A 27,912-nucleotide genomic window follows, 5' to 3' on the forward strand; every position below is an offset into this window, starting at 1 on the left:
TATACAGTTTTAATGCGAGAAGAAATGTGCGACAGGTGGCGCGCGCGTTGTGACTATCGATGTATCTATATATTAATACGTGAAGCAAAAACTTTGTATCCCTTTTTAAGAAAATTGCGTTAACGGAGGAGTATGAAATTTTCCACACTTATAGAGAATATAGAGAACAAGTGCACAATGCTAAAATTTTTTTTAAATAATGCATAAAAGATACATTAAATCAATAAAGAAAACATTACACACACTACATACCATGTATTTGACGCACACACGCATGAACACTATTTATTGTCAAACTTTTGTTCTTGACGTCTGTTGTCAAATTGAGAATAGAATATGGTTTGTCTTTGTTAATATTTCTTATAGTGTAATCTTGGCGAAATTCGTGAATATAGAAGTATAAAATACCATCAAAATAGTGTACAAACTTTCAATTTCAATTAATTTTATAGTCGAATTTCGACTACTGCGGGACCTCTAGTTCTATATATTTGACGACATTAACGATTGAACTGTTTCAATGAAAATGTTTAGTTTTTCAACTCTGAATAATAAACTAGTATAGTATAGATTTAAAGCTTAAGTTTTTTTTCTGAGATGGGTGGACGAGCTCACAGCTCACCTGGTGTTAAGTGATTACTGGAGCCCATAGACATAGCTGTCTTAGTAGGCATAGTTGTAGCCAAGGTAAATGCGCCACCCACCTTGAGATATGAGTTCTAAGGTCTCAGTATAGTTACCACGGTTGCCCCGCTCTTCAAACCGAAACGCATTACTGCTCCACGGCAGAAATAGGCAAGGTGGTGCGGGTTGCAACCCGTGTGGACACAAAACGTCCTACCACCAGTGATTAGGCAAATTAGAATTTTTCGGGTTTGATTTTTATTACACGATGTTATAACTTCACCGTGGAAGTCAATCGTGAACATTTGTTAAGTATGTATTTCATTATAAAAATTAGTACCCGCCTGCGGGATTCGAACACCGTTGCATCACTCGATACGAATGCACCGGACGTCTTATCTCTTAGGCCACGACGACTTGTTAGATGCTAATTGGTTATCGGAGCGTATAGAAAAGACATCGAGAATGCCGTCATTCACCTAAAGACATGAGGTTAACAATTGGTAGGCCACGAAAGGAATTATAGAAAAGGCAAGTTTATAGTTAGGTGAAAATACACTATGGGTATCTGAAAAGTCTTCCACGGTAATAATTGAACGAAACTGGGTCATATTCATACGAATCTTGTGATGATCTAGCCAGAAAGATTTATTTTGGAACATTATCTGACTATAGGTCCCGCCTTAATAAAGTCCAGTAAACAATTAAGGTCTTTGTGGTCATGTTTTACCTTTCCCTGAATGAACCAGACCGTGAACAATTATGATGAATTATCATGTATAAAGCATTTATGAAAGAAGCTATTTGTAAAACGGATCGAGGTATATTAATGTCGGCGTGGCCCGCCCTTGTTATTGTTAACAGCTTGTTGTTTGTAAATGGCTCTTCAAAACTTGTAAAGGCCTATTATATACATAACCATGGGTTGTTTTATTGTGATACGTAAAATGCTTAATAAGTACCGCTCTCTAATTCAGTTTGAGCTTAACTTTTCTACTGTTTATATTCTCGTATGGAAAATACAGATAATCGAAGTTCATGTCTACGTAGTCCCCGGAATGGATAAACATATACTAAAAAATAAACTTTCTAAACAAAGTGGTTAGAATGGATGTTAAATATATTAAAACAATCATCCAATCTTTATTCTTTTTTATGTACAGAAATTACAAATTTTAAATGTTCAAATTACTTCATTCATTGTATAATGTAAAATAGACTAGACAAAACAAGCTAGGCAAGACAAGAGGGCAAAAGTGAATATTTATGAGAAAATAATACTATCAATACTGAACTTATTCTGAGTATAGTTATTACTAATAATAGCTGTTGGATTAAATAATACATAAACACGTATGGTAGATAAATACATAAATATGGTGGGAGAGCAGCTAAACCGTATTCGACCTGTGGGTCGTATGCTTGTTCACCTATGTATGCCAAAATATAAAACAACCAGTCAAGACCAAGAATTGATTAATAAAACCTAATTCATATCTATTTCATTCCAAAAACAAAAAGAGAGCGGAAAATAGATATAATTAATAGGTAACTCTTTCGCTTTTTTCATCTGCTTACTGCCGGTGTCGTTGGGTTTTGAGCTTCCGGGGGCAAAGTACGTTTGACTATAGGTGATTTTGCATTGCTAACAGCCCAGTCAATACACGTTTCCGCGACTCATTGCTTCACTCCCTGTCAGTTCATGTTTTTTTTTTGTAATTATTTCAAGTCGACTAGTATGACGGTCATTATCTTTGTTTTTCTTATAACTAATCATCTTCTTCGCATCGTTGCGCTGATGGCGAGGACAATTTATCTTTAAATAGATTATTCAGTTTTTTATTTACTAGTGTTTATCCAAAACATCAAAATTCGTCATAAAAACATCAGAGGAAATCTAGAAAGAACTACTTTGTTTTTTAAACACAGTCGTATTTTCAATTTTATTTCATGAGGACACTAAAAATCGGTAATAGCTTAACACCTTACACCCTAATCATAAAAGCTTATGACCGTGTTTCGTTTTAAATTTACTTTAATTTATTAATTAAAAATTTAAGTTTTCTAAATTTGTAATCAACAATATATCTTCACAAATAAATCCCCAAATTACCCGTCTGGTAAAAATAATTAGGGGCAATTAACATAAAAAATGTTGAAGTAAAATAATGTTTTATTATTGTTTCAGTCCGAGTGGGACAGCGTTGAGTACGTTGCCTCAATTGCGAGAATATCTACAGACTGCTGGCACCTGCAAGTGTGGCTTACCTTGTCCGCTCAGGCCGGAAATGGCCTTTAGTTTCGATCCAAAGGTAAGTAAAACACGTTTAACAAATCATGGATTGAAAAAATTTGAAAATACTTAAAATATAATACCCTATAGATAGCATTCCAATTTCAAATGGTTAATCCTTAGAAAACTCATATAAAAATATAAGAAAGTAAATTTTTAAGGATAAATACGGATTAATACTGAATTAACTTTTACAAGGCATCTGTGGTTTGTTACTCCATTTAGTAGCATATTGATACATTATGTTTCATATAGGTAGGTATCTTTATTTCGCAAATCAATTGATCGCCGAGAGGAATGTTCTCTGTTTAGCCGTACCACTTTTTATGCGTCGAGAATGATACACGCGTAGCCAGCCGGTTGGACAATAACGTATCGAAACTTCTTTTTCATTATTATTCTCGTTTCTCAAATGTATAGTTCTGTCGCAGCTAGCAGCAATTAATGAAAAATCGCGTTATAGAATATTGCTTTAATGATCGGAGGATAAAACGTTTCTATGTTTCATTCTAAGAAAGTTTGTATTAATTATATAGTCACTACATAGTATAAAACATATTATATCCATTAAATAGTGGAGAAATCAATAATAAATTACAGTTCAGTACAGTCATTATTATTATTAATTACATTTATTATCGATTATCCCTCACGTCCAATAACACCATAAAAATCGGAGCTTTCTAAAGTAATAATTCTGAATCTTGCCTTTAGACTATTAATAAAATCAGTTAATTGAAATATTGAAGTCATTTAATGAAAAACTAGATAAATGTTCTAAAAAACTGGTTTAGGTTGACACTTCTGAATCGATATACCTATATATGAATACGTGAAGCAAAAACTTTGTACCCTTTTTTACGAAAATTGCGCGGACGGAGGAGTATGAAATTTCTCACAATTATAGAGAATATAGAAAAGGAGTTCACAATGCTAATATTTTTTTTAAATAATGCATAAAAGATACTTTTAATTAATAAAGAAAACATTATACACACTACATACCATGTATTTGACGCACACACGCATGCAAACTATTTATTGTCAAACTTTTGGTCTTGACGTCTGTTGTCAAATTGAGAATAGATTAAAAATTGTCTTTGTTAATATTTTTATAGTGGCGAAATTCGTGATTATAGAAGTATAAAATACAATCATAATAGTGTACAAACATACAATTCCAATTAATTATAGTCGAATTTCGACTACTGCGGGACCTCTAGTGATTTTTAAATTTGCATTTCGATTGCACCCTGCCTACCAATACGGATGACACATCTATTTATTGTTTATTTGTGATAATTTGTTGAAATGAAAATACTATTATTATTATAAAAAGGTGCCAATATCATAGTAAAATGGCACACTTAAAATAAAAACAGTGACAAAGTAGATTTAAACTCATTGCTGCTAAATTACAAGCGAAGGGGCCCGTTTTGAAAGGTGTGCCGAACAATCATTTCAGACCAATTATCGTGTTACGTTGCCTTGAACTCTTGCAGGAGCTAAATAATTGATCTATGTTAATGCAACCGTCATCGCGTCAGTCGTCGATGTAAACGGTTCCCTATCTCGAAGACTAGTGTTTGTATACGTTTGATTTGAGATCAACTAAATATATCTATCTATCTATCTTCTTCTATATATATAAAAATGAATTGCTGTTCGTTAGTCTCGCTAAAACTCGATAAAGGCTGGACCGATTTGGCTAAGTTTGGTCTTGAATTATTTGTGGAAGTCCAGAGAAGGTTTAAAAGGTAGATAAATATGAAAATGCTCGGAATTAAATAAAAATAACATTTTTGTTTTTCCTTTGATGTGTCACCCATCGGACGAATTTCTTTTGTTTGTTTTAAGTTTATTTTATAAAAAAGCTTAGGTCTTTTATTTATTTATCGATTGAGGCACTACGAAGTCTGCCGGGTCAGCTAGTAAAATATAGAAATTACTCGTAAAAGTAAGTTATAAAAAGGCGACAAGCCTTATGTGTATGCACGCCTTTTTCTGATGAATTTGTTTGTAACTCATCTAGGCAAAACCATTTCTTTACTAACAAAGATTTTACTAGCAAGCATGTACAAAGGTCCTCTGTCGCAGACAGATACTTACTTATACAGTATTTTCACTGTGTCGATATCGCAGATCGATATACATGAGTGACGACCGTCATACAATCGTCTGGTCTGTTGAATTCGTATGCAAATTACATCATAATGCAGTACGTAAACCACTCAATCAATTTCTACTGAAATCAAATTGTGGATTATGGATTGCGTTTTATGCAGAATTTAAACAGCAACTTCATGCTTTACAATTATTTGTATAATATCTGCGTCAGCTAGCACACGTGTTGATAGCAAACAGGACGAACAGCGTCAATGGGGGACCACCAGTTTATTTACATTAAGAAATCGTTCCAACACAATTTTTAAATCTGTAACTAAAACACGTTATGTGAGATTTCGCATAGATATTGCATATATTGTATTTTATTATTTAGAATTTTAGAAGTTCTTTTTAATTGCATTGATATGTGAACTAGCTCGTTTGTTTATGTTGAGACATGATATTAAAGTTTCAATTATATTATAAATCAATTGCCCCACCCTTCAAACCGGTACTTATGACTGTTTCGCGGTCGAAATATACCGGACTAACAATACATCCGACAAGCAGTCATTACGCAAATTTTACAACCAGACAACCAGAAATTCCAAATTTAAAAATATTGCTAATTCTATTTGTATCACAGGAAGTTGATCCTTTTTTGTCAAGTACATATAACACTTGTCAAGTACATATTTCATTATTAAAATTAGTTCCAGCCTGCGGGATTTCGACATCACCATAGTTGTATCGTCAGATACTCTTAGTACACGAGCGTTTAATCCTTTAGGCGACGACTTCAAAATTAAGACAATTTGATTTAGACCTTTTTTACCGTTAAAGTCGTGGCCTAAAATGGTAAGGCGTCCGATGCCGCTATTTGAATCCCGTAAGCAGGTACCAATTTTTCTAATGAAATATGTGCTTAAAAAATGTTCACTAATGACTTTCACACTGAAATAATAACAATGTGTTATAAAAATGACACCTGCAAAAATTATAATTTGCGTAATTACTGGTGGTAGGCTCTCTCGTGAGCTCGCACGGGTAGGTACCACCACCCTGCCTGTTTTTGCCATAAAGCAGTAATGCGTTTCAGTTTGAAGGGTGGAGGCAGTCGTTGTACTGTAAAATCTGAGACTTAGAACTCATGTATCAAGGTGGGTGGCAGCATTTATATTGTTGATGTCTATGGTATCCGGTAACTACTTAAGTCAAGGTGGGCTGTGATCTCATTCCCCCATCTAAGTACAAATAAACAAACACAGTTATAATGAAGAAGGTATAAACAAACCACAGTTTACCCTGACCATTGACTGTTTATTATTAAGTACTATTGATTGATCGTGTATGAATAATGAATGATGAACTTGCATGTTTTGAAACAAGTCTCACCTACTTATGCTAAAAACAACTACAATTTTTAACCCAATCGGATAAACGGATGATACAACACGATTAAAATGCAAATCAACAAAAGTTGAAATTATGAAATCTTATAATAAAATCAAGATTTCAAATTTCGCTCGACTTAGAAGTAGGAAACGTACAGCTAAATTTTGCATTTAAAAATTTGAGTAACGAAATAATATACGTGACAACAATCCAATAAAGGTAAAGCGTTGCAGTAGTGTGACGGACGAGTTAATTCTGTCAAAGCTTACTGCGACCTCCTCGCCTTTCCTTTGTGTGCACTTGAAATGAACAAATTGCAATGCGGTCCGTAGGGTGGGAGGAGGTCGGTGCACTCGACTCCTGTACCCACACTCCGATATTCATCGATTCCTCTTTGTTTCAGTACATTCGACTTAAAATGCATTTGTTAAGATCTCAATTTCAAATGGAGTCACACAGCTCGACGTATAATTAAATCAATTGAAATTTCAAATATACAATGAAGAGACGCATCTGGATAAAAATCATGTTTTATTAAATTTTATAGTTATCTACTAAAAATATTATTTTTCACATGAATAATTAAAATACTCGTACTACTTTTATCGTCAGGTTATCATCAGTATTAAATTAAAACATTACCAATTTATCGTAAGTTCTTTGTATTTGATTGATAAAGATTAAAGGTAGAGATAATTTTGAGAATAAATGTCACATTTACATATATTATTCTTCGTCAATTAATTTCAAATATTTCAACTGGTGAGCTGTAGTGTGGTTCTATCAAATCCTACCTACTGAATATTCGTCCTAGTGGGTACCTTATTTATTCCTGCCGTCATAGCTGTATTCCTGAATTATTCCGTGTATTGCAATGAATCTGGTCATTCTAAACCATCTGGTGAGAGAGTAAGGTTTTGAAATACCCAAATGTCACGATAGTTTGGCATGAGGCCCGCGTAGGTTTTGTGAAATTTAGTCGGTCGTTTGTTGTTCATGGACCCGAATTCAGCTGCCTCGCCATATGTGTACCCGTCGGTGCAATCGCGGCATTATTTCCCACTTTTAGTTTAGCGACGTTTAGGCTTCGTACGGTTTGATAGTTCAAATCCGTAGAATTAGATGTGCTGTGAGAATCTCTCTGACACTGTCTTTGTCCATTAGCGACGTTTACCATTTATTGTCGGAGGGAGTGCAGACTTATCTTTATCTGCTCTCTCTCTCTCTCTTTCTGTGTGTGTGTAAAACATTGCTTGATTACAAAATGGTATTTGTAAATTTTCTAATCTTGCTGGAGAAGTAAAAAAAAGATAATTTTAAATTAAAAATGTGTTTTTACTCCAATTGTATGTTGTAGAAATGTCATTTTATTTTTCATATATGTAGTGCAATACAAAATCAAACAAAAAAAAGCAAAGAAACGAAATATTTAAGACGCACTTAGGTAGTATGACTTATTTATCTTATCTCGGTTACAGAGTTGTTAAAAACAAGTTTTTGTAGCATTGAAGGTCAGTTGAATTAATAAACGTTGGTCTATAATGACAAACTACGTGTACTTAGTATTTGTTGTAGGTTTTTGTGCATGAAAATAAATTATGGTTTTACTCATTTAATAACTAATATAGCATATAAGTATGTATATTCGTTATTATTAAATATATATTCCAAAAGAGATTAGGTGCACTAATGCAATTTAGAAAGCTCTAACAAACAATTCACCGTCAATCAATTGTAAAAAATTCATAATTAGTATCCCATTTATTTGTACAGTTGATCAAACAAATTAAATTTTAAAAAGATCGTTGATTACTCGAAATGACTTGTCGTATTAAGTTTGTAATAATTCCAATTTAAATTGGATAACAAAATGTTGTTCAGACAAACATCTTTGTCAAAAAAGTTTTGCGAAATGCACACGCTTTCATCAGTGTTTCGTCGTAACAGTCACCGTGAAATAGATAACCGTGTTGAAACTACAATTATTAACATTTTTATGAGCATCTAGAAATGGCATTAAAATAAATCGAATTACAATAAAGTAAAGGTTACAAATTAATTCAATATTTATGTATGAATATAGTAATCAGTTAGACACAAATTCTTGATTTAATCTTCTAATTAGTTTTTAAGATTAAAGGGTTTCCATTTAAGGATAATTGTAATATTTTATGTATTTTTTTTATATAAGCAGATTTGAAACTTCTTGATAAAGTAGAGTTACTAGTGGTATATTTCCTTTGATATAAATTATGTATATATAATTACATAAAAATATTTTATTAAATAAACAAACTAAGTAACTGCGTTGACAACTTATATGTTAGAACCCGTGCTTATAATTTAGAAAATAATTTCGATAAAAGCAAAACCATGACTTTGCATTATTTTATCAGTTGTACATTTATTGTAGGATATTCCGTTACACTTTATCTATTTACTGGTTATAAAATAATACGTTGACTAGTTTCTAAATGCTGCCAACTTTCCCAGAGAGCGAGGTGAAAGTAGCGATCGTACACAGGGCAGTACGTAACATTCCGAACCGAAACTAGGAACCTTGTTTAGCTGGTGCTTTAGAAATCGATACACACTTTAAGATTTGTATAATTACTTCTATTACGAGACATTGCACTATTAAACATCAATTTTATTACCGTAGTAAATGCTTTAAAATTATATTCAAAGCGAAGTTAATTTGAATGTCTGATTAGGAATTCAAATTAATGTAAACTGATTTGTACCTAATTAATTTTGACTACTCTAATTCCTATAATGAAATTGTTAAGGGTTGTCTATTCGTCTTCTGTACCTTTGTGTTTGCTTTTTTTATTGCTTAGTTGGGTGGACGAGCTCACAGTCCACCTGGTGTTAAGTGTTGAAACTTTGCACAGTTGCACTCGCGTGAAAGTTTTACACGGTACCTACCATTAAAGTACAATAGGTAGTGTGCGATTCGTTTCAACAAATATGTATGTCATATTGCTTAGCGATAGGATTTGCGAAACGTACCAGACTTTATTAGTCTATTGTACTTCGTTTTGCCAAATGTAGTAAGAAGTTTTTTTTTTTTTAAGTTTTAAAACTTCTTTAGAATCGTTGTGATTTCCAACCGGATGCAACGGAAAAAACGACAGGTAAGAGACACAAATACAAAAATGTGTAGGATGAAGCCAGCAAAGAATGAGACAGAAATATACATACTATTTAATACAGCGCCATCTGTGAGTTTTTTAATACTAACGTGTGTATGAAAGCTCTTGTAGTGAATTTTAATTTAGGATTATACGTGAAATTAAAATATCAATTCACAGAGGGCGCTACCTTACAATTATTTACTAATGACAAAATTTTACATATACTTAAGACGTTTAGGATAATTGTATTTTAATTTTGGAAGGTTTCACTTCTACCACGTGTGAATTGCACACATTTTTTTTTTCGTTTAAAGAAACTTTTGTTATTGCAGTTTGTATTCGGCTTCACACTATCTGCTATGTATAGTATCTGTAGTGTTTAAAAAAATATAAAGCTCATTAAAATATTCTCAATTGGTGTTAATCCTATTGCTGCAATTCTATAAACGTTGTGTTTTTCTTGATAAAATAGTATGCTTTCAGATTTAGATTTCTTTATATTCTTTCCTCTTCATTGATTTATCGTTATTTTAGCACGAATACTAGGAGATATTTGACCCGGTCATCGTTCGCGTCGAACCCGTCGCTTGCGACGAAGGGCTCGACCAGTAAATTAACTCTCAGACACAGCCCACTGAGTTTCTCGCCAGATCTTCTCAGTGGGTCGCGTTTCCGATCCGGTGGTAGATTCTGCGAAGCACGGCTCTTGCTAGGGTTCGTGTTAGCAACGTCGTCAGGTTTGAGCCCCGTGAGCTCACCTACTAGTTAAGGTTACGCTGATATAGCCCCCCAAGGCTCTCAGCTTAGGTAGGGAAAAAAAAAACTGACATACAGCTAACGTTTTACAACCATAAGTCCACTAAACATATATGAACATTCGAACAATCGGACTTAGAGTTTCAAAAATTGCATGTACGAGTTTATACCGGCTTTGTGTATTGCATTACAGTAATTCACTTCTTGCTTTCACCTTACTCAATTATAATATCAGAAGAATATTATTTATTTTAACAAAAATTGGCGCACAAACGTAATGATTATTTACACCACAATGGTTTCAAATTCTGCCGTTTTATTTTTATTTGATCAATATTTAAAGACCAGGATATGTATTTTATTAGGTATTTGTTTGTATACCAACAGTGTGCATTGTAGTTGAATCAGTATAGTTTTTTAATTTGTGATTACATATTTTCATACCCTATTCGACCAGCACAGGGTATGAAATCAAAGAAAGTCTATGCTCTAGTGTCACGTAGCGTTTTCGGTAGACAGCAGCTTGGCTCTGCCCCTAGGACTGCTGAAGTCTATGGGCGACGGTAACCACTCACCATCAGGTGGGCCCTGTGCTCATTTGCCTACAAAGGCAATAATAAAAGAGGAAATTCTATAGGAATTTCATACTTCTAGACCCAAGCTCTAGGATTTAGTGTTGCGTTGTTTGTTAGTCAGTCAGTGTTATAAAAATAGTTGTTATCGTTTTAAGCAATACAATATATTAAAGTAGACCCTTGGACCGAATTACATTATATCTCGGTAATGAAAAGCTGTCAGTACCGCTTCTACCCATTTCAGACTATTAGAAAAATTGTACATTTATTACATATGGAGCCTATGTACGTATTATATTAAATGGGAAATGTAATTTACGAGTAATAAAATTGTAGTTATCTGCCAGTTTCCTTTTTATCTACTGTTAAAATATATGCATATGCCATTCCGCATTATACTGTTTAGCCCTCGGTTGTAAACGTCGCGCTTCACTGATGCAGATACCCAAAGTAGGGTAGCAGTACGTCTAATGGATATTACGGCACAACTTATTCATATTGCACTGTTTGTTAAAACATTTTAACGTTGTTATGTTGAAAACACCAGATGTACAACGCGGTATCTGTCACCCGCGTTTTAAATTATCATTAATTCAGAACGAATTAAACACGTTGCATTTTCTTCGCGATACGTTTTTACTTGTGTCATTCTTGTCCATAAGTTACTAGTAAAGTTGCAGATTCATAAAATGACGTGCCGGCGAATCCTGCCGTGTTTATAATGATAGATAAACCCGGGTAATGTCATTTATCATGATAAAAATATCCTACTTATCATTCCAAGTTTGAAATTATTTTGTAAAAAAATTCGTCTAAATCTATAAGTAACAAAATATCTTTACCCATCTCTCTATCTCTCTTATATCTGTCTCTACTCTTATAACAAATAATCTAACAAACATACAAACTTTCACAATTACGAGTACAAGTATAACATTAGTATTGATTAAATTGTATAATCGTAATCTGTTGGCATTTACTCCAAAGTAACAATTTATTTTATGAGTATTTTGAAATCCACAGTATTATTAAATCAATTTTTATCATCTTGCCTTGTTTAAAATGTAACCCCTTTGTTTACTTTTACGCATCTGTATATTTTTTTTGCGTTAGTACGTTAAGCGTGTGAAGTATTGACAAAAGTCCGTCCCCCTTGAGTTGATTCATCGAGGTCAAGGTCGTCGATATTCAATACAACAAAAAGGAATACAGCCCTCACCCTAAGTCTTACGTAACTTAATGTTATTGATTGAATAAACGTGGTATTTGCGGTTTTGTTCACATTTATTTACTCAACGAATGAATGAATTATAGTCATTAACTTGTTATCGTTCTTAAATTCAGATAGTCTTCATTTTACAATACAGAAGAATAATAAATAATAAATGAATTTATTAAAGTATATTAAAGTATAATACAGACCCTATTGACTTCTATAGGCCCGTGTAAGAATAATGTAATATTTGGTAAATTTTTGGAGACGGTCAACAACTATGTCTAGACCGTCGTTAGATTTTGATTTAACAATGTTAGTTACATTTAGTGTTTGTTCGCTATGTCGTTTGTTCGCACTTGCTCGTCTTGTCATTCCCGATCCTGCGGACAGAATGGAAAGCAGTCGACGTCGCCCGAATGAAAACACGTCATCTCGGATCCTCCCGATCCACTAACGGTGCTTCTAAGTACTTCAAGCACCGGTCACCATTCTTGTCGACGAAGGGCTCGACGAGTAAATTAACTCTCAGACACAGCTCACTGAGTTTTTTTTTTTTTATTTTTTTTTTTATTGCTTAGATGGGTGGACGAGCTCACAGCCCACCTGGTGTTAAGTGGTTACTGGAGCCCATAGACATCTACAACGTAAATGCGCCACCCACCTTGAGATATAAGTTCTAAGGTCTCTGTATAGTTACAACGGCTACCCCACCCTTCAAACCGAAACGCATTACTGCTTCACGGCAGAAATAGGCAGGGTGGTGGTACCTACCCGTGCGGACTCACAATAGGTCCTACCACCAGTGATTACGCAAATTATAATTTTGCGGGTTTGATTTTTATTACACGATGTTATTCCTTCACCGTGGAAGTCAATCGTGAACATTTGTTAAGTACGTATTTCATTCGAAAAATTGGTACCCGCCTGCGGGATTCGAACACCGGTGCATCGCAACAACGAATGCACCGGACGTCTTATCCTTTAGGCCACGACGACTCGCCGGATCTTCTCAGTGGGTCGCGTTTCCGATCCGGTGGTAGATTCTGCGAAGCACGACTCTTGCTAGGGTTCGTGTTAGCATCGTCGTTAGGTTTGAGCCCCGTGAGCTCACCTACTAGTTACGGTTACGCTGGAATAGCCGCTCCAGGCTACCAGCTTAGGTAGGAAAAAAAAAAGTTCGTCTTGTAGCTATTCCCTTGAGTTGACTCTTTGTACAGTGACAGTACTGACAGTGTAGGGAAGGTTTTTGTCATAATACCACCAACTTACTGTTACGTTAAGAGTAACGCCATCTATCGCTGAATAGTCAAACGAATATCGAAGGATCTAGTAGCATCTAGAACGCTCGAGAAGTACAACGTCATCTGTCAGATAGCGGAAACACAATACTCGACTTGTGTGAAATATTCTCGATAATTCTAGGGATGTCGTATCGAATATAAACGATTTGCAGAGATGGCACGCAGTCAGTGACCGGAACTACTCTAAGCGAAAGAGCAAACAAGAGAATGCGTGAGTAGCTTTAACAAATGGCGTTTTTCACACATTGAATGATAGGCACAGCGTATCGTGGCCGGGTTCGCCACATTGATATCAAAACCGTAAAACCGATAGCAAAATAAATTGACCATTCTAAATACACAATAGGAAATTTATATTTGACGTAAATAATTGTGCGGTATCTTACTGGGTAAGAAATGTGTGAAATGATTTGTCATACCCAAACGTAATCATAATCAAAACATCTTTCCCTAACATTTATTTAATGACGATCATAAAGTAAGTAATTCAATCTGCTGACGTTTTTCTTCAATTCGTCACCACAACTTGCGAAATTTGAATCAAAAATTAAACTTTTAGCTGAGGCATGAACAGAGTTAAATGAACACCAAAGTTACACATTATAACGTATATTTGTTTATTAAAAAATCGAATCATGCCAACAGTGGTATATATGCAAATTGACCCTTTAACTGAGGATGGATAACAGAAGCTTCTTTATTGTGCATTATGTCTTGCCATTTTAATTGATTCGTGTTGAAGTATTTGATGCATTTTTTATCGATGCATGGACTTAATAGAGAATAAAATCCAATTGAATGAACAAATGAGATTATCATTTCTGTCCATAGAAAATGATATAAAGGTGTCAAAAATCTTGATTTTTACTCTTTATTTATATTTGACTCAGACATTGGACGTAAATTATTTTCATTTATTTCATATATAAGCTAGCCATCCACCGGTTGCTTCGCCCGCATGGACTACACTACACGTCAGCAGTTGAGTGAAAGAAGCCTTTTTTTCTCAGGGCGTGTATTTATGTACATTCATTTGAAATGCAAATTTTAATTAAACCATGTAAAATGATAACCGTAGATCGATTCAGAAAACGAATAACGTCATCTGTCGATTACATGACTGCAGTAAACGTGCTTATTAATAACTTAATTCCCGAAATTACTGAATTATCGAATAATTACCAAATTGCTGTTTAATATACAGAAATTTATTAATTTTTTCTATGTTTTTTTTTTAACTTCCCACAATTATCGTATATCGATGCGTCTCAGCCAGACTGGAGCACTGGTAATTTTTGAATGCCCTTCTTGAAGAAGTCAGATGTCAGTCAATCAATCAATCAGTCAATCCGTCTGTCAGTCCAGATGAACAAACTCTTCAAATACATTTGGCCTCTCGGCTATAAATTTTTTTCCTGCTAAAAAGTTGTCAAACTTTGGAATAAGTGGAAGTGTGCCAGTGAAAACTCTGCTGATTAGGGTGGATTACGCAAAACTTCCAACCCTAGCTCTTGTAGCTTAGAAATCGTCTGTTGTGCCGTACGAGATCAAGCATTGTCATGTAACGGGGACAAGTGATGAACCTAGGCTGGCCGGAGACTAGCGAGCTTCTCCATAACTGTGTCCAGTTCCTCGCAGTACACATCCGCAGTAATAGTGGTTCCATTTGGTAAGAAGCTGTGATGAATTATACCGGCAACAGACTACCAAAGAGTGGCTATGATTTTCTAGGGGTAAGTTTTCGTGTGTGACATTGCCTATCTGCTGAACTAGGGTCTGATTACCGTTTAACATTATGAAAAATAATCCATTTTGTCACACGTCACATTGCGGTTCAATAGCAACGCAAGGCAAACCTTGACGCATTTGTTGTGCTGCCGAGCATTCAGTTGGTGCGACACCCCCTTATTTACCCTTTTTACGTAAATGGAAGAATATTGTGTTTTGATTCTATCGTTGAAACCTGTTGCTGTTAATTCAGCGGTTGATTGACTATCGTTAACTTTCACTATCGGCTTGCATTCGTCGTTGTCCACTTTAGTTTTCGGGCGACCACGAGGCTCATTTTTTAGATCAACATTCAAACCATTAACGAGCCGTACGTTTGTTTGTAGTGTTCACTGCGTACACGTCATTAATGTTGTGAGCAGTTTATGCGGCATTGCTACCGCCTTAGAATTCTTATTCCAGTCGTGTTTTTATTGTGTCCATGATGAAAAAGAGACAAATTTAGTGAAAACATAACATCAATAAATAAACCAATGGCCAAATGGAAAAATAGCATTTATTTTTTAAACAAAATTCATCTGAATTTATAATTTATTGCCAGTCATAGACAATTTACGTTTCAAATGGCCAGTATTGTAAAATGGCAATTTCATAAGTAAACAAAACTTATTTATTTATAAAATGAAGCTATTGTGATAATTAGAATTCGTAAGCCTAAAGGACAAGACGCCTGGTTTCCATCGTTCGATGGATATGGTCGTGTTCATATCTCGTAGGCAGATACCAATTTTTGTAATGAAATACGTACTTAACAAATGTTCACGAACCACTTCCACACGGTGAAGGAATAACACCGTGTAATATAAATAGGACACGAAAAAAATATAATTTGCGTAATTATAGGTGGTAGGGTGTGTTGTGAGTTCGCTCGAATAGGTACCACCACCCTACCTATTTCTGTGAAGCATATATGCGTTTTGGTTTGAAGGGTGGTGCAATAACTGTACTGTAAAAACCTGTGACTTAGAACTCATGTCTCGATATGAATAACAATATAAACATCAACAACGTAAAGTGGTTGGTTACGTTGATCTACATATTAATCGTTTGGTACCAAACGGTACAATGTTTTTTTTTTTAATTTTAAACATCAAAGGTCTCGTTTGGTGTTGTTTTTATACACTATATTACTGATTGTACGAAAATATAGTACTAACTTGTATCTAAATCCTGCAAAGTACGTCTGCCCAATCAGCGCAGCCCTGAGAGACTAGATATTTCACTTGTTCTGTGATTTGAGTTAACGTCCTAATGTGCACAAATGTGAACTATGACGGTAGCATAGTTTTCTAGTTTCGATTAGGACCAATATATTCTAATACTTTTTATATTCATTCACAGAACTAATAAAACAGGAATACACATATCCCCACTATTTAATTTATTATTTTTGTTAACATACATAGCAGGCGAGTAGTACATATTGCAATTAATAAGTATTTATTCATTCGTCTCTTGTCTGAGGATGTCAGTGTACTTTATCTAGCACAAGGACGTACGCGACCTTCTGTTATACGACTTGAAGCTACTTTTTACTGCAACGTTTAATTTATATTCATTCGAAATGCTGCAGCTAATTACATATTTATGTTTTATGACGGTCATAAAACACAACTTTCGTTTTACATTCAAAATAATTATAATAATTTTATCGTTTACTATTTAATATTATTATTTAAGGAATCTTAAAAACTATAATGACTTGTTATTTTTTAATGTGTTTTACGACTACTAACCGTGAGTGTCTATTTTAACCAGCAAGATAACTACTGAGAAGTTATTAATATTGTTTATAAGAGCTTCCGTGAATAAACGGAAACTTATCTATTTTACTTTAGTAATTTTTTATGTTTGAAAGATAGTCAATGATGAATAATTTTGTTTTAATACACATACTATTCAAAATTAATCCAATTAACATGATGCGTGTAGCTTTGCATCTTGCGGTGAACACGTTAGCAGCTTCGCGTTAACGCATCAATTACTTGTAATGGTGAGAACGGCAATTTCCTCATTTTGTACAAACACTGGGCATACAAGTTGTGCGCAGCTGTGTCAGCGGGCGAACTGTAGAGCAATTTGCGTGTGCAAGCCGTGCACAGTGGGCGTCCACCGGATTAAATGAATCACGTACATATATATATCCGTATTCACAATTTGTCCCAAACTATTTTCATTTACAATAAATAATAGGTAATATGTAAATTGTTTTTATTAGTATCGAATTTTATGTAGGTAATAATTAAAAATATTTGCATATGTTACGTTACTTTAACGATTTCATTTGTTTTACAATACTTACTTATTAGCCATTTTAACGACTTTGTAGTAGCTGTTTCTTGAAACCGTTCTTAAATTTGAGGGCATATTGTATGCACTTTCTCTCTACGGTCTCTACGGTGAGCAATAGAGTTGAATGTATAAGGCGATTTTTGGAAATTTGGCGAGTCTAATAGATACTCTATGCAAGACGCCTTCTTGGATCGGCGTAGATATACAATATGCACTTGAACTTTAAATGCTCGTCAAATATGCTACCTCCGTATACGTGGAAATATGAATATCAGCGAATACATTTACATTTGATGAGTGAATATAGAGAGTAAATTAATTGGAACACATTAAAAAGATTATAAGACACTGCACGTCGCTAAGAAACAGGTTCAATGCGATAAATTACGACAGGAATTTGGACTAAAACCGGTTGTTTGGCAGTACGAAATCAGGAAATGGAATTTTGTGAAACGCACGTTTACACAGTGCCTTGGTAGTCGCTTGGTCCTGCCGTAGATAGAATGCGAAAGACAAGAAATTTTACTTTTGTACGTGTAAACGCTAAACTTTGAAGTAATATAAAAATGGGTAGTCGATAAATAATATTTTACACTGCAAAAAGAGGAATAATAATAATCGTTAGCGACAAATAGTAAAAGAGTCGAATAGATAAATCATATGCAGCATATATCTAAGCATTTACTCTTCGAAGCGCTAGCACTCGAAGCGTTAGCATTGTTATCATTTGCTTTAATTTCTGGCTGTTATTGTAACGAGATTCAAGTTAAAGAATAGCTTTGGTACGCTCAAGCAAGCTGTTATGAAACAGAATAGACCATTTTAATAAACAGGTCATTTTTTACACACCTACACGCTCTCAACAATTATTTAGCTGCAATTCGTTTGATATTTTGCCTCTTTTTACTAATTCAATGTTATTAATCTAACTTGCGAAGAGCACAAAAATATTTATGTATATCATTATATTTTTTAGGTGATCAGTAAACCTTATCAAGCCGCTTCCGAGGCCGAATCAACGAAGTTGTGCAACCATAAGCGGAAATTGTTGGCAACACTGCAGTCGAGGTCGCAGTCACCCGCCACTCCACCGCCACAAAACATGGAACAAAAGAGAGGTATTCTTTAATTGATTGCACATTCACAATTAACCCAACTACTCCTCTCATCTACGTACATATATAAGCTAATAAAAAAACACGTATCGATCACCAGAATTCAAACTAAAATAAAAATGCATCATAAAAATACACATAATTACTGAAAAATGTAGTTCCCCTCCGAATTTTCGGCGAATAAAAAAGAAACAATTAGAATGAGAAATAAGATCAAGTTATAAATAAAGGGCCGGATCGTCGAATGAAAACTCAATTTTATTCAGAATAGCAGAGCGTAAAATGTTATGTTAAGTGTAATAGAGCGATTCTGTATCATTTAAATTCATGATAAGCAAATGAGACGAGTTCCTAAAAAATGAATAAATCCAATGTTTTACAATGTTTCAACTGGACAGTTAATTGATACATTTTAACCTTTTGCAACTTTTAGTCTCAAAGAGCCATTTAGTGAATTATATCTGAAAACATTAAAACGTTTTATAATAAGCGGATTTTATCTTTAAGACCACGATAAAAGTGTTTTAATGAGCTGACACCGAGTGTTTATTGTTCATGGAGAATCTGTTACACGTGTTCAACTTTAGTTGTATATTTTACACGGATCATACTTGCGTGGCTTACAAGCTCATCCAGCAGATCGTGGACGAGTATTATTATCCGATTAGCGGGCGGGTGTTCCGGGGCGCAATATCCGTAATCGGCCCTCCTTCATCCAATTACTTGAGTGTGAACCCAGCGAGGTAGTCAAGAAATCTCTGTTTCCCACATTTCTTTGTCAAACATCTTAATCACGGTTAGATTTTTGTAAGTCTTTGTATTCATCTGAATATCGAACTGTGTCAATTTTATTGAGTACGACTAAAAATGTTTAAACGAAACCAAGCGATTCACAAAACGTTAAATAATAATATAGTCAAAGCACCACATACGAAGTAAGTGTTTGAAAAGTATCAAAAGCAACAATGGTAAGTTGTCGTAGTTTTTCTTTGTAACAAAGGGTTGAGCGACTCTTTGTTGTTAAGTGGCAATATACGGCGTGTGGGGGCGGGGGTGCATTCTGTGCGACGTGAATAGATAGAAGCTAACTGCACTCCGTCCGAGACCCGAGAGTAACAACCTACAAGCAGCCCGAACTCATTTGACCTCTAAGTTTTTAGTTAAAAGCTTAAAAAAAAGAAATTTACTATGATTTGAAACCTTCTTAGTGGCATTCGCAAGTTTTCTTACTCTAGATGAAGTCGTTAATCGGAAATAAAATAAGTTCATTGTAACTATTATAAATTCTCAAGAAAAAAATGTTTTGTTTTCTCCTTAAAACTAAATTACGACTGACAACTACAACCCGGGCTCAGCTATCGACGAATGACATTAAATTATGACTTTGAACCGGTATGTAGCAGTGAAATTTAAACGGCGTACCTCAGAATCGCGTAATTACAGAAAAGAAAGACAACCTTTGAGAAACAACAAATACGCTGGCGACTCGATCAGTGGCGGTAACAAAGACGAGAGTAATTTGAAACAATCGGCGGTGGTGCAAAGCGGCCGGTAGCATGGGTGCGCGCCCCGCCGACTATTGATCTGACGAGTCGCGACCACCCTGCGCCTCGTGCGCCCACCCCGTGCTGGCGCCTCGGGGACCACCCTCGCCTCGGCTCGCCCAACCATCATGGCCCCTATTTTAATTGCAAATCTGCCAGAAAATGTGCTAATAGATAACGGCATTATACTCGACTCGCTGACTAATTATGGAAGACTATAAAATCTCCAGATTGATCTATTTGTAGCTCTATCTACATATTTCTAGCTCTAATAAATCTTGATGATAGTCTTGTACAATGTGTTTACAATAGACGGATGAAAAAAAAAAAAATCATGAATACTTGTAATTTTTATAAAGGACACAATAACGATTATTCCTAGAAAATCACAACTATAAAAAATATAATAATAGATTATTTGAACTCTGAGACAAGGAGTCTTAAACGATAAATTTCTGGCTCTGTGTTGTAATGTTCTAAGCTCGCATAGGTTGATACCGCTTTGCTTATTTAATCCGTAAATAAAAAAGGTAAGTATTACTATTATGAGCGCTTGTAATTTAATTCTAGACGTACTTTCCCCACTGATAACTTTAAGCGTTCGTATCTAAGAGCTTTAAAAGCCGATTTAAATAATTTCATTAGCACACGTACATTCCTATAGTGTTAATTATTTTCTCTACATATTCTATTTAATTAAATTATGAAATATTCTCACAAAATTCATTCCATTAGAATTTTTAATATTATTATTCGCAATAAGCGTAGTATAATAAAGTTATAAGGGTCGTCTGGAGAGCAATCCAATGTCAGCAAGTCCGAAGAACCTTAATGAATGACATTGCGTTCAATGAAAGACATTCACATTGGCGCGATTATGTCTATTTTGTTAGCATTGGGGGCCTTGTGATTTGGGAAATTAAATAAGCAATACATTTTCATATTAAAAAGTGTTCGTAAGATGTGAACTAATACATAATACTCATTCATAAATATTCACGGGTAATCGGCGGCGATGATTTTAAAATTATTAGCGTTGTCGGGCAGGTAAGCAACAGACTTGAATGGAAATCGACGCGTTGCTTTGTAAATGCATTTTCCTATTGCCATATTTTATCGATTGACGTAATTGCAATAAAATAATTACCATTGATTTAACAATGTCAGTGTGCTTGGTGTAGGTATTTGGTCAATGCTGTTCGAATAGTTTCGTCAAATAATGGACCGTTCTAAATTAATTATTAGCATAGGAAAAATAAAGCTTTCCAAGTACTTTAACCTGTCTAGATGTTATTTTAAAAGATCACCGCAAAAGATACGTAACTGAGAAGGCATGACGTCATACGTGGCTGAAAGACATCATGAAAAATGCGCCTTATTCAATTGAAATTAATTTAATAGTAAAAAATTTTAATGCTTACGTTACATTTCACTAAAGTACTGAGTACTGATTGTATTGATTTACCACTCAATAATTTTTTTTGTGTAATAGTCCAATTACCAATAGTGCAGCAATGAAATAAAAAAAATCACGATGTTTAATTAGTCGTGATAAAATCTACGATCATTTAAATTTTATCTTTATATTTTACAGTTATGAGTACCGAGATTGTGCTGAAGAAGAAAACTAAGAGAAGGGGTGGACTCCCAACTAATGTTACTATGTCACAAGTCATGGTGCAAAGGGAATTATCGCTACACGATGTAAAGGTACATCCTATCAATGTTTTTAAATCATTCTTGTCTGATAAAATAAATTACGCTATCTAATAATCTAGATTCGAAATTGTTAAGAAAAGTAAGTTCAAGAAGAACTGGTTTTCGAACTGTCATGTTTTGCCTATCAATGTAGCTGATGCAGTACGGCTTAGATACAATAACGAGGCTCTATTAAGTTGTTTCAGCGGTAAATTAAAATTTGCATAAATTAATTTAGTTTTATGTTACTGTTTCAGTTCCATGACACTGAACTCAATAGAGAAATTGTTCAGACATCTCAACGTGTCGTTAACAACCAACCGTGTCCACCATCAGCGTACGGGTCATCTCAACAAAATCTCTCGGGCGTTGCACCTCAGGGCAACGAGATGAGACACGAAGCACACCCTCCAAGAAGTTCCCATTACCTAACTGTCAACAGTGGCTGGATTTCCCAACACCAAGAAAAGTCAGACAATGGACAGTCCTCGAGTCATTCGACGATGACTACTGTTCAACCATCTCTTAATGGCACACCAGTATTAGGTTCCAATGGTCAAATAATTGGCGTGAATACAGGGTACAGCAAATATTCAAGTTACAAGAATAATATGGCCGTTAACTCGAACGCAACGTCACAGGAACTGAAAGACGAAAAGAAAGAAATGAACATACAGCATCAAAAACATTCTTATAAAGAAGAGGAATCTCAAATGTTTTGCGGTCTTAATCAAGCGTTAACGCCAGAAGTTATGCAAAAAATAAACGAACAACAACATATATTTATTCAACAAAATCAAAAACAAATAGAAATGGCCATGAAAGGTTTCCGATCGCAATTGACGGATAACGGCAACCAAAACAAATCGCAAAATCAAAATCAATACAATCAAGCGCAGTTAGTGATACAAAACGGTGCCGTTGTTAAAACCAATCCCGCGAAAACTCCACCGTGGCAAGTGAAGAGAAATGAATCTGCGAATTCAATGACAAGCCCTGGTATAAAGGCAAGCAAGTCTGATAATCTGGACAGCGAAGAAGCGAACACAAACGTATCGGAGGACTCGTCAAGTTCCTACAGTTCGTTTTCCAGTGAACAATCAGTAAACCACACCGTATGTTCCCGGGTGCCGCCGCTACCGCAGCACTACTCGATGCTGGGACAACACTGGCCTGTTATGGACACAACCAAGAAACGAAACAAACCCAACAGTAAAGGCAGTAAAAAGAAAAACCCTCCCACGGAAAATAAAATGCTGTCCTACGGTAATAACGGAGTTCGTCTGGTGCACGATTCGAAAGGAAACACAAACGAACTACCGAACACTAATGTTCCTTCTTTTATGGATGATCCTAATGGGTACCTAGCTCAACAAACCGTTTTGCTAAACAATACCATTTCCAGACAAGTGGGCATAAACGCGACATACGAAAGCTCTCAGTACGACCATTCTGTAAATTCTAATTGTTTCGGAGCACAAAACTCTGAAAAGAAATCGGCATCAAAATCAGTGGAGTCGTCCAACGTGCTAAGGAGTTATGTGCCGAATCACTCTTTATCTCCGACGTCCACGCCAGACAGCAGTGTGCTGTCAGAAAACACACCACAATGCTGTAAAGGGTGTAACGTATCGAGGCGGCCCCCAGCTTCGGAATGCAACGAAAATCAGTCGAGGTTTAAATACAGCAAGCACAATATTTTCAAATTGGAGCACGACAATACGACGTCAAGTACGAAAAACAACTTTGAAGACAATCCAATAACATCTACTTTCGTAGAGCGATGCTCTTTAGGCGATAATAATGGACCCATACAGGCAGCTACAGTCAGTACCAGTTCAATAACGGAAACCTTACAACTTCCCGAACCATCGCCCACGCTATCGAATAGCTCTCGCAATACAGACACCCCGCACAGTAGCGGTTGTGCTAATAACCAAGCTTTATCTAATTCGATGTATACGTTACCGAGTCCGGCCTATTCGAACACTGGCTCTGGAAGAGATAGTTTCAGCAGTAATCCTTCGACACCAGGAAGCGGTCAGATGTATCCTTATAACTCTCCAGGACCACCTGTCAGTAATCAGTCCATCACTGGAACACAAATGCTGCATTTTATATCAAATCACAATGTTAATAAAAATCTTATGGAGGTAGACAACATATCGACAATGGTAGGAGTGAAGTCGGGCACGAAAACTCCGCAAGAGATTTATAAACTCGAGCACCGGCATTTGACAGAAAATGCAATGCCCGGTTACTGTCCGCCGCCGCATTTGGGCGGTGGTCCTGCGCACTCCTTGATACAAACGTGCTATGTACAGACTTTTGTGACAACAATGGCCAGTGGCTTCTCTGTGACTAGAGACACTGTAACGTCTGTGTTAGCCGGAAAGGCAAAAACTGCTACAACATCCATCAATGCTTCACAGGCGAATTTCGTGAGACCCCCGCCGCCGCCCAGCGTCAATTTAGCGACCTCCTATGCAATTCCAAATAACCAACCAGACCCGTTTATTAATTCAGTTAATTTACCAACGAGCTACCCGCTGCACATTGCGGGAACCACAGCACAGAATATGATATCCAAATCTCCATTAGAAATGGTTCAGAATGTCATTGGGAATTTAACTCCTAAATCTGACATCAATATTTCTCAAACGAGCTCTTTGGCTCAAATACGAAGGACATGTCCAACAACTCCAGGACAGATACTTATATCTTCAACTGGCCAAATTATCGTGTCCAATAATCATATGCCCCCACCGCCTCCGAAAACAACCACGTCATCGTCATTGCACACTTCAAGTACTAATGTGAGCGCGTCCGTGACTCAAGTCATACCGGCCGTCGGTGGTGTGCAGTCGCTCGTAAATCAACCGGCTGTTGTGGTCAATACCTTACGGGCGCCATTCGTCCTCCAACCGTCGATGATGGCGGTTGACGGTCAGGTTGTTCAGCAAAATGCTGTTTTGCCGCAGATCGTAACAGGGGGAATTGTGTCAGCTCAGTCGTCGCACGAAAATGCAAGGAACATTGATGTCAAAAATCAAATGAACTTCGTACAAGGTGTTACGATGGTATCACCAGAGAGCATAAAAAAGAGAAGTAAGAAAAAGAAAAACCAAACTGCCAACATAACGAGCATGTTGCAAATTGCAGCCCCTCAGCAGAACAACAATTTGATGGTTCATCATTCTTCACCGCAACACAATTCCAATTCACAGTTCTCTCCCCGAAGTTTTCAACTATCACCGAACAATAATATATCGCCAACTCCGATGCTGCAAGCTTTGACCATAGTTCCTGGTAAGTCTGGAACTCCGGCTCACATCGTAATGAACGGCCAAAGTAACAACAATAGTTATGGATCTCAACAAATATTAGCAAACACGTCTCCCTCTCAACAAATAAACCTACTACAGCCCGTCAATCTAATAAACAATGCAGGAGGCGTAATGCCAAACTTCCCGGCCTTCCAACAGTTTATCGTACCAAATCTTGGTGGTATGGTGATGACAGCCGACGGTGCAGCTCTAATTCAAGATAACTCTGCCGGAATGCCCATGCAACTTCAACTGCAAGCCGTCAACGGACAGAACGTTCTCACCCCCGTCCAGAACTCGGGGGTGTTCACGGCAGGCACAGGGGGCAGCATGGTCATACGCGCTCAAAACCAACAAGGAAAAATGATACAGTCACAACACAGTCCCGGGGCGCAGTTTTTGTCACCGAACGGACAGGTTATGATGAACAGTCCTAATTTCAATGGACAACTGAGTCCGATGCTGGCGAACCTAAGCCCAACTAATGTCACGTTTGGAGCGAGTCCGCAGCTGCGGCCCGGCGCGGTGCAATCTCAGGAGTTCCTTCAGACCAATCAAAGTGGACAAACGTTAATGGTCCCGATGTCGCCGAAGCAAATCTCGATATCGAGCGCGCCGAACCGCGCCTCGTCGACCTTCGTACAAAACACCACTATTGTTCAGCAGCAGACGACGCTCGTGTCTAATTCATCCAACGTGCACGTGGCGTCCGTTCCGACGTCCTCCGCTCGACTGAACTTAGATCCGAACCTTCTGTTGGGAAAGAAGCACAAGGGCAAAAGCGCGATTCAGAGGAGTCAGGCTGTTGAAGAGCACAAAGAGGAAGCGAACGCTGAGGAGAACGAATCTACGCTGCGGCACGTGCGGCACTCTGTGTCTACTCAGACGTTGCTGAACCAGGCGAGGAACAAGTCGCCGGGCAGCAGCCCGCCCGACACCACCACGCACAGCCCGCTCGGCGCCGACACGCGGCTCGCGCAGCCCGACACCACCACGGAGTCGCCCGAGCCCGCAGACACCAGCTCCTCGGTCAGTGCTCTGTGCTATACCATATACTCACCAACTCATCTATCACATTGATTTCTCAGACAATAATTACTGCAGTAACATAGATGACGACCAAATGTAAAAGTTTTACCCCACTTAAAAAGTTAAATAAGCAACAGCATTTATATTTAAAGAAAAAAAGTTTACCTTCCCTTTTCTGTGTATGTTACGGCCTGGTAATGAGACCTAAAGATACGGTTGTTAAAGTCAAGTTTTTTATATTCTTCTTATAGTCTGTTTATAATATGAAAGGTCCATAATACATAATATGAAGCGAAATGAGATGAAGTTGCTTAATTTAAGACTTTCATCAATTGGCATGAAATTAAATGAAACGAAGTCTTAGTAAAATTGTGGCTATTTACTGAGATTAAAATTTATTCAGTGGACTTTTTGAAAGAACCCGAGAAGCTAAGTTTAGCGGCTTGATTAATTTTCTGACATTTGTGCCCTTTAATAGATGCTAAACAGTTAATAACGTTATTATACACTTAAACCTGAAAAAACATTAAATCAACAGAATAAAACAGTTCACAAAACTGAAGTCCCTTGCCTAAAGAAAAATTGCCAGTAATAAAATTAGACAAGTTAACGCAAATTTAACCAATATTAACACAAAAAATAAAAAAATCCTTAAGATTATTATATTATTTTAATAACACGGGTTCAGCCTTTGTCTAAGTTTTTAGCCATCTGGTATTAAGTCTCAGCTGAGCAAATGTTTCGAAAACACTAATTGGGTACAAAAAAATATATTATATATAAAATCAAAATGAACTCTAGTGCACATATCGAAAATTATGACCGAAACAATAAAAAATAAAATAAGAAACATCTAATGGTACGACCGATTCAATAGAATCATTTGTATAGACATTGTTATTTTTTGCAATATGTGATAATTTTAATATTTATTGGCTTTTCGTAGTCAAAATCGTCTACTGAATGTATTTAAACTAATCATACCGAACAACATATAATACAAAAAAGGTGGTATGAAGCTGGTGTTTTATCTGTGAGGGTTATGGGACATACAAATGAGTCTAGCAATTTTTCAGACATATATGTCAAACCTTTAATAAAAGAAAGGCTACTGATAGTGGAACAACAAATATATAAGGTTTACGTTGCCGACTGAAATCTATTAATATGAGTATACATAAATAAATCACATACCTTAAAAATTTGTTCACATTTCAGGCAATGGTTCAATGCGTGTCCAGTAGCGAGCAAGACATGACCGAATCTCGGGACCAGGTGTGGCCCGCGCCCAATGACTTCCCGTCCGACACGGACTCACAAAGTTAGTCAATTTACTTTGTCTTTTTTTTCCTACCTAAGCTGATGATCTAGAGAGACTGTATCAGCATCACCGGGCTAGTAGGTGAGTTCACGGGGCTCAAAACTAACGATGTTTCTAACACGAACCCTACCTAGCAAGAGCCGTGCTTCGCAGAATCTACCACCGGATCGGAAACGCCACCCGCTGAGAAGATACGGCAAGAAACTCAGTGGGCTGTGTCTATGGGTTATTACTTTGTCCAACTTTACATATAAGTTTTAACTTAGAAATATTGAAAATGTATCGATTTTTCTTTGCATTTTTACCTACGAAAATATGACCCACCTGACTGGTCACCGTCGTCTGTAGATGTCGGTAATGCCAGGGGCACGACCAAATAGGTGCTTACCAAAAATG

At 36.3% G+C, this 27,912-nt stretch overlaps 1 protein-coding gene across 5 annotated transcripts in view; it reads left to right on the top strand.

Annotated features, from left to right (window-relative positions):
- The window catches only part of LOC101745326 (uncharacterized), a 50,159-nt gene that overhangs the window by 15,686 nt on the left and 6,561 nt on the right, over nt 1–27,912 (top strand). For all 5 annotated transcript variants that reach the window (XM_038013097.2, XM_038013096.2, XM_062670069.1 and 2 more), the window contains exons 2-6: nt 2,813–2,936; nt 18,460–18,601; nt 21,737–21,852; nt 22,098–26,195; nt 27,414–27,516. In XM_038013097.2, coding sequence (XP_037869025.2) covers nt 2,813–2,936; nt 18,460–18,601; nt 21,737–21,852; nt 22,098–26,195; nt 27,414–27,516 — 4,583 coding nt within the window. The remainder of the gene's footprint in view (nt 1–2,812; nt 2,937–18,459; nt 18,602–21,736; nt 21,853–22,097; nt 26,196–27,413; nt 27,517–27,912) is intronic.

This window comes from Bombyx mori, chromosome 9, assembly GCF_030269925.1.
Source record: "Bombyx mori chromosome 9, ASM3026992v2".
NCBI classification, from domain to species: domain Eukaryota; kingdom Metazoa; phylum Arthropoda; class Insecta; order Lepidoptera; family Bombycidae; genus Bombyx; species Bombyx mori.